The 8,540-nt window shown below is 34.8% G+C and overlaps 1 protein-coding gene across 1 annotated transcript; it reads right to left on the bottom strand.

Moving 5' to 3' along the window:
- Positions 1-2,318: 2,318 nt before the first annotated feature.
- LOC132644735 (myricetin 7/4'-O-methyltransferase 2-like) lies at positions 2,319-4,450 on the bottom strand. The gene is made up of 2 exons (XM_060361344.1): positions 3,592-4,450; positions 2,319-2,909 (listed from the first exon to the last, which is right to left on the bottom strand). The coding sequence occupies exons 1-2, from the start codon at positions 4,357-4,359 to the stop codon at positions 2,598-2,600; spliced, it is 1,080 nt and encodes a 359-aa protein (XP_060217327.1). The 5' UTR covers positions 4,360-4,450; the 3' UTR covers positions 2,319-2,597.
- Positions 4,451-8,540: the final 4,090 nt, after the last annotated feature.

Raw genomic sequence — 8,540 nt, 5'->3', positions numbered from 1 at the left:
ATAATTAATTTTACCTTGAACTCCTAAAACGATAAATAATTTGAAACAACTATTTTTAGTAATCATGACAAAAAATTTGAGACAGAGCAAAATAAGCCAATCCAAACACCCTCTAAATTTGAGATTATATTTATTCGGTATTTAATTGTGGAGTAGCAAATCACAGCCCTTTTTTCTTCAAAAAGAATATTTATATTATTTTAAGTAGGATGCATGTAAGAAGCATAATGTGTTTGAAGCGCGCCACCGAACCGGCTATTACCGTAAAATGAACTACTGGGGATACTCGTGGACGAGTCATTACAAAAACATACATAAATATGAAATTATCTATCAAAAAATACATAAAATTCCCCTCTTAACTTATCTCTAAAATTTACTTTAGCAATTAACTTATTAGTAATCTTTTACCCCTTTAAAAATTTTCACGTGAGTTTAATATCTCCTCAAACGATGATATGACAAGGGATGTGTTTTTCAGTGCCGCTTGTCCATTAAGCAATTAATTGTCTAAGACCCCATAATTATGAGGGCCCAATATGTAGTTATGTACCCTCTATTTTAAAAAAAAAATATTTAGCAGTTTAGAAGAAAGAAATTGTACTAATTTGTTAACATAAAAAAGGGAAGAGAGGTTACTGTTTGGGATTGGAAGAGAATAAGAAGAGTTTGGTGAGAGAAAGGTCGAACGTATTGTACTCCATAAATGCAATTTTAGAGATCACGTGATTTCATGCCAGGAATATAGTTCGTGTATCTATTCTCTCATAAACTATTGTACTGTATACTTACCTTTCAATATTTTTTCTCAATACTCCTTACTTATTAGCATATATCTGTCGACAGTTTCTGTTACAGTTGCCTCGGCGGAAAGAAAATTTTCAAAATTAAAATTGATAAAGTCTTACCTAAGATCAACAATGTCTCAAGAGATATTGAAAGGATTATAAGAAAAATATTGGTCATTTTGCGTATCGAAAAGCTAGAAAAATAAATTTCAGTAAATAAATATATATGAAAAAATTCAAATTAAGGCCCCTCATTAAAATTTGGCTTTAGGCCCCGATATGGTTGACCCGCTCCTAGTGTTTTCACTCTCCCAAAATCGTGTGGAAAGGAGAAAAAGATAAAAAGTTGACCAGGCCCTTTTTTTTAACCTTTTTTTTTTTTTGCCTGTTTTTGTCCCATCCTACCTTTCTTCTTCCATCCTCAACAATGGAGTCGATATCTGTAACACCTGAGACCTTTAACTTAAGCTTTAACTATGATTCTAGACTTAGAAAACTAGATAAAGAATGTGGGAATTGAAAATTTCTCTTCAGTTGTCAGATAGAAGTATATTCCATAACAAATTCCTAAAAGATTATCTATTACTCCCTCTGTTTCAATTTGTTTGAACCTATTTTCTTTTTTAGTCCGTGCCAAAATGAATGACCTCTTTCCTAATTTGAAAACAAATTCACTTTATGAATGATTTACGGCCACACAAATTTTCAAGACTTATTGTGAACCACAAGTTTCAAAAGTCTTCCCTCTTTCTTAAATGTCGTGCCCAGTCAAATGGGTTCATATAAATTGAAACGGAGGGAGTATATTATAAATAAATTTTAAATTATAATTCAAAATATTCTGTTAATGACAACCAAAATTCGTTTATATATACAAATGCATGTACATGCATAATATATACTTAATGTATGTAACACTAAAATATCAATCTTAAAAAGTAACACTTGATTTTGTGATAAATTCATAAAAGGATTATTCTACTTATAACATGAATTTGAAGTAAAAATTTATAAATACCTAGGTTAAAAAAATGGATATAATATAAAAAGGTATTCATAAATGGAGGATTGAATATGTCAAGGGTGAAATAAACATTCCATAGGATAGGGGGGGGGGGGGGGGGGGGGGGAGAGACTATCTATTGTTCATAGTTGAGGTGAGAGTTTGATTTTTAAAGCAAAATTGAGGGGTGAAAATCATTTTGGACACTTTTTTGCTCGCGCTTGCTTGTATGTGAGTTTGTTCAATTGAGTTTTTTTCTATGCCGATACAAGCCAATAAAGCGATCGTGCTAAAATCAAGGGACTCGAGGGGGTGCTAAAATTCTAATACTCGATCTTTTTAGAATTGTGAGAAAAGGGGATTGGAGTTGTAAAAAAAGGTTGTTACATATCCTGTAGCTGTAAGAATGCAATGGTTTTGGCCCAAGGTACACTATTGCCTCGTATACTTTTTTCTCTTTTTTTGATAAGGTTGCCTTGAATACTAGTTACTTTAGCTACAAAAGCGAGAATAAACAAACGAAGAACTTATATAACAACTGCAAACATCTTTATTAATTTTACGGTAGGAATCAGGTTTCCTAAACACATATATAACGTGTGACATTTAAGAAAACACGAGTGCTGCACTAATATTATTACATGTAAATCAACTTCTATTCTCTTGGATCAATGAGATGCTAAAGAGAGTTATTTCTTGTACTAAGTAAGAGGAAAGTGTAGACTGTTAATTAATTAAGCAACTGCAAATTAAAGACCCATCTTATTTTGTGAAATAAAGGATATATATCCATAACCATGTCTTGTTTAAGGATATATTTCAATTAGAGACCTTAAGCCGAGAGAGGTTACTACTTTGTATTCACTAAAACCAGCATCTAGGAAGAGTTTTTCCCATTCTTTCTCAGTTCTCTCTTTGGAAGCATAAGTAATCCGCATGATAAAGTCCATAAAGTGTTGTGCTTGAACAAGCTGCTCATTGCTCGAGGGACTAGAATTATCATCCATGGCCATGTCTATGATGATCACTTTCCCTCCCTTTTCCTTACTTGGAATTGACTCTTTGCATTTCTTCAATAACTTCACACAATCTTGATCACTCCAATTGTGCAAAATCCACTGTTTTACCATGAAATAACAATTAATTAATTAATGATTAGCTAGGAATATTTCCAAGAGCCATGTGAGATGATAAAAAATAGCATCTCAAGGGAATATTACTAACCAAATATTTAAAACAATTTCAGTTTCCCAAGTGATGTGAATAAGACCTCTTCTCCTTTTAGTTTTTCTTTTGAAAAACTCCCAAGTAACAATGATGACATGGGAATTTCACAAATGGTCATTAAATTTTGTCCATTACCATAGTAACATCACAAACTCTATAATTGTTCTAGTATTTATAATAGATTTCTATCCAAAAATAAAAAATAAAAAAAATCACAAACTCTAAAATTGTTAAAGCCACAATTTTTTTGTTATATTAAAGTAACTAGACTTTACACAATAAAATAATAAATTACCAAAATTTGCCCACTATGACGACAAATTAAAACCAAAATCTAAAGTGGTTATAAAGTTGTGTAATTTTAATGTTATAGTGGTTAATTTGGTTACTTTGATGTAACAAAAAATAATTTGGTGATTTCACTCTTAGTGTGGAAAAGATTCAGTAACACTATTAAAAACATGAATTTTCAAGGAACTTTCCGTCGGAATGTCATCGAAAATATGATATTTCTGATGGAAGGTCGTCAAAAATATTCAATTTCCGACAGATTCTACTAGAAATAATACGTACCTTGAGTAATATTGCATTAGCATGAGGAATTTTATCAAACATACTCCCAGCAACAAATTCCAAGTTTCCGGTTCCCTTTCGGTCACCTATGACATGAGGGAGATCAAGCACTATGCATTTCAAGCTTGGAAAAGCATTGGCAATAGCCATGGCCACGGTGCCCGTGCCACCTCCAACGTCCACCAAGGACGTCAAGCCCTCAAAGACACCCTTACAACAATCAGAAATCAACAAATTGGAGATCAATCTCGAATCACTAGCCATCGCAACATTGAAGACACTATCAAACTTTGGCTCTTTTGCGCAATACTCCCAATGGGATTTCCCATGTGTCGTTTCAAAGGCAGTGGGAAAATCATCGCGTAACCAATCGCTCACGGAAGCAGCCGTGTTCAGCACAACGGGATTTTGAGCGAAAAGGAAAAATGACCTCCTGCTAGAGGGGTCATTTTCAGCAAGGAGACGGCCAGCACTAGTGAGTGAATAGTCGTCTCCTTCTTGTTGGTGGTAATTGAAAAGGCCACAATGAACTAAAACTCGCATTAGAATAGGGATAAAGGAAGACTTAGAAGGGTTCAAATTTGGCAAAGCAGCAACAAGGTCAGGAAGAGACATGATGGGATTGACATTTTTGTGAAGGATATCGGGAATTCCTAATTCGATTGCGCATTTTATACATGAAGGACGGACGTAACTCAAAATGTAGTCCCAACTTTGAGCTTCAGCTTGTATTAGCTGATTAGCGCAAGTGTTGTCGTTATTGTGCATTGTGTCAATTACTTATGTTGCAAGAGTTTCATAAGCATTGCATATGAATTAATTAGTACATACTTTTATAGAGAGCCCAAGCCCCATTGCTTGGTGTTTGGGGAATGATCAATGATCCAGATTTATGGTACTAGGATAAGGTTGAGTTGCATAGCCATATAATTTAGGATAAGCGGAGAGGGATTAGTTGAGTTGGATATCCATAAGATTTAGGATAAGAAAGGGAAAATATCAACTATTTAAATTTGGGGGAGATATTTGATTTTGGGAAAATACATTAAAACCCCCCCAACGTATAGCCGGATTAATTATGACGCACCCAACCTTTGCGGGCGACCTATTACCCCCTCAGTCTTAATTTTTCAGTATTTTAGTGACCTTTTAGCGCTGATTTTTAGTGACCCCCAATTTTTTATCTTACGTGTTGTACACGCGCCTTTTAATTTTCCAAATCAGCATTATTTTTTAACTCCGTTTTCATTTCACCCCATTAAACGTTAACCAAAATCATTTCCACTCCCCTCTCTCTCTCATCGATTTTCACAGATTTTGCACTGTACCTTGATAATTTTCAACCGATCTTCCACCACATACATTAATTCGCGTAATACTTAGTGATTTCTAGGGTCGTTTTTGCATTCTCAAGTTTGGTGAAGTTTGTTTTGCTGAAGAAGGCTATCATTCGTGAGGTAAATGTAGGGTTTTGACACATTTAATTATTTGCTTGCATTCTAGGGTTTTGAATCGGGTGTTTGTTAATGTAGGGTTTTTTTAGTAGAATGAGGTAAATGAACGAGTAACTTTTGCTGCTGATTTTGTTAAAAAACATATGTTTCCCTTTGATGTTGCTTGTTGGTGAGAAGTTTTGTTGCTTTGTAATTTAAGGGTTTTGTTAAGTATTATTGCGTTGTAACTTTCAGGTATGGCTGATTTTATTTATGTTACGTTGAGATGGTTTTATGGTGGGGCATTTGATGTAAGTAGTGGTGTGTGATGAGTCGTGAAATTACGCGATATTCGATGCTAATTCCTTAAGTTTTTGCGACTCTTTAAGCACTTTTGTTGTTACTTTTTGTGTTTTTATGTTGTTTTGTAGGAAAAGATGCCCGGAGAGCATAAAAGAGCAAAATGGATCAAAATGGACCAAAATGGAACAAAATAGAGCAAAACAAGCCAAGTAGCTGAAATGAGTGATCGGAAGAAACCAAGTGAAAAGAAAGTCAAAAAGAGGTCAAACTGGACATTTTTGCAAAACTGTCAAAACTAGACAGTTTTGCAAAAACGGGACAGATTTGCAAAACTGTCAAAAGTGGACAGTTTTGCAAAAACGGGCAGAATTGAAAAAACAGAAATATGGGGGCAGATTTTGACATTCTTTTGAACTTGGAAGAATTAGAGGAGCTACAAAAGAGAGGCTTAGGGCAAAACATTAACATCTTTTGCCATTTTGCAAGCTTGGAGTCTAGGGTTCATCTACACCACACTTTGGGATTGAAGATTTGAAGATTTGGTTGAGCATTTCTTAAACCTTTAATTCATTTCTTCAATCTCTTGCTTTGTATTGTATATCTAAGTGTGTAGTGTTTATTTTCTTCACTTGAATCTTGTTTATGGAAATATTCTAGGATTAAAGTGTTGGATGAAACTCTTGTTTTGCTTATGTATTGAATGATTTTTATTGCTATTGAAGTGGGTCTTTGTTGATTTAATTAATCTCGTTCTTGAATGTTTCCAAAGGGATTAACTAACCCTAGGACTCACCCATTTACTTAGATTGAGCTTGGAAGAGGAAATCTAGGTTGGGAAAGATTAGTTAACAAGGATTTGAGTCATTAAACCCATCTAATAACTTGAGCTCGGAAGAGGATAGTTACTTGAGATTCAATTGGTTGTGCTTGATATCACACTCTAAGGCTTGGAAAAGCTTAGAGTGAAATTCATTGATTTGGTTGGAAGACTTTCAATGAGATTTTAGAAACCATTATCTATTAACATAAACCCGCTCTTAGTTGTAATATCATAAAATATATTGGATCGTTACTTGAGTGTAATTTCCTTTGTATCCATGCTTGTGGCCATTGATCATTTTACTCGCTTTCTAGGTTAGTTTACATTTTTGCATTAGTTATAATCTTTCTCAAAAACCCAAAATATTATCCATTGTTTGGCTTTAGCGTAGTTGGTGAAAGTTCTTTACTTTCTTAATCGCCTAGCATATTGTTCCCTGTGGGATCGACCCCGACTCATAGTTGGGTAAATATATTGCATACGACCGTGTACACTTTCTCCTTGAGGAGTGTATTTGGACGTTATCAGTGTGCCAAGATATGAGGGTCGTAATTGTACAGAATTCTTAGATATTGATGTTGATACGTTGTCATATTTTGAGCTTAGGGACTACATAAAGGAATTAGGATATAGTCCAAGTTGTGGTTTTAAGGTGAAGCCCCCTAATAGTGACATTCTTGTAGATGTACTTACTGACAAGGATATTTTGGACCTTTCCCTAAGTTTGAAAGATAGGGACATTGTGGAGATTTATGTCTGCCACATGGTAGATGAACCAGATGTGCCCCCATTGCCTTTGGAATATATTGTTCCCAACAACCAAACAGAAAGTGATGCTTTTAATAAAGTTGGTGAGGGTATCCAATGTGAACCAAATGTTTGTCAAAGCAACCCTAATGAGAACCCAGCCACTGAAAATACACCACTTGAAACTGCAGCAACTACTACTTCACCCTTTCAATTTCCCACTAATTCTTCAACCCCACAAACAGAAGCTGTTGAAAATTCACCCAAACAAACTGAACCTGAAGATGCCGAAAATGCAAAGCAAGTAAGTAGTGACCATGTTGACTCTCAATCAACAGATTCTGATGTTGAATCAGATGTTGAATGTGATGTAGAATCAGACCATGTGGCAGTATTTGATAGTCCATATGGTGATGATGGATCTGATGTACATGAGGAAGTTAGAACATTTAGGGCTGAAATGAGGTCTTATAAGAGAAGGACTAGAAGAGAGAAAAAGGGGCAACCTAACATTGATGATGTACCTTTAGGTGAAGTTGAACAAGACATAGGATTTGATGAAACAGAACCTAATGAAAGAGGTTTGGAAGGAAGGGTAGGTGGTGATGAACCCTTTTACTTTAGTTCTGATGCATATAGTTGTACATCTGATGAGGATGATGTTGAGGAGGAGGTAACCTTGAAACCTAGAAGGGAAAGTAAATACATAAGGTTTGACCTTACATGTAAGAAGGTAGTATGGCAGCTTGGTATGATTTTTCAGAGTGTTAATGAGTTTAGAGATGCTATGACTAGATATTCACTTCAGAAGCATATTCAGTTAGATAAGTTTGTCAATGAGCCTTCAAGGGTGAGGGTCACATGTAGGGATGGTTGTCCTTGGTTAATTTATGCTAAACTGGACAATTCAACCAAGAATTTTCAAATCAAAACATACTATCCTAAACATAGATGTGTTTAGACCACAAGGAACTATATGTGCAATATTAAGTACCTAGCCACCCACTACAAAGATAGAATTACTGAACAACCAAACATCAGAATTTGCAAACTCTAAGAGGCAATTAGGGAACTTGGTGTACATGTTGGCAGGTCCACTGTTAGGAGAGCTAGATCTAAGGTTTTACTAGAGATCATGGGTGATCAAGAAAAAGAGTTTGGAAGAATACTTGATTACAGAGATGAAGTGTTGAAAACAAATCCAGGAAGTACTTGTGTGGTGAAAGTGTCTACTACAGAATTTGCTGAAGATGGTAGGCCTTGCTTCTTAGGTTTCTACATCTGTTTTGATGCCTTGAAAAGGTCATTTTTGAGTGGTTGTAGAAGATGCATTGGGTTAGATGGCTGTTTCTTAAAGGGTTGTAGCTGTTATGCCCCGTATTTTTATACGTCGAATTATTCGCAAGCAAATCGACTCAAGTTAAAGATGGGATTATTTTCGGACATGAAATAGAAACCCTTAATTTTCAATTTTAATTAGAACCTAAATTGTTTACAAATTTTATTTAGTGTAAAAATATTATTGGAGATTAGGGATTAACTAATTGTGATTAGATTATCAAGTAAGAATTAGTGATTAATTAAATTAATTAAAGCTTAATTACTAAAGTGGGCCCCACTCGAAAAAAAAATAAAAAATCCAAGGA

The sequence above is a fragment of the Lycium barbarum genome, chromosome 1 (genome assembly GCF_019175385.1).
Source record: "Lycium barbarum isolate Lr01 chromosome 1, ASM1917538v2, whole genome shotgun sequence".
Taxonomy (NCBI): Eukaryota; Viridiplantae; Streptophyta; class Magnoliopsida; order Solanales; family Solanaceae; genus Lycium; species Lycium barbarum.
The sequence above is the reverse complement of the archived record's forward strand: the minus strand, read 5'-3'. Positions and strand labels throughout refer to the sequence as shown.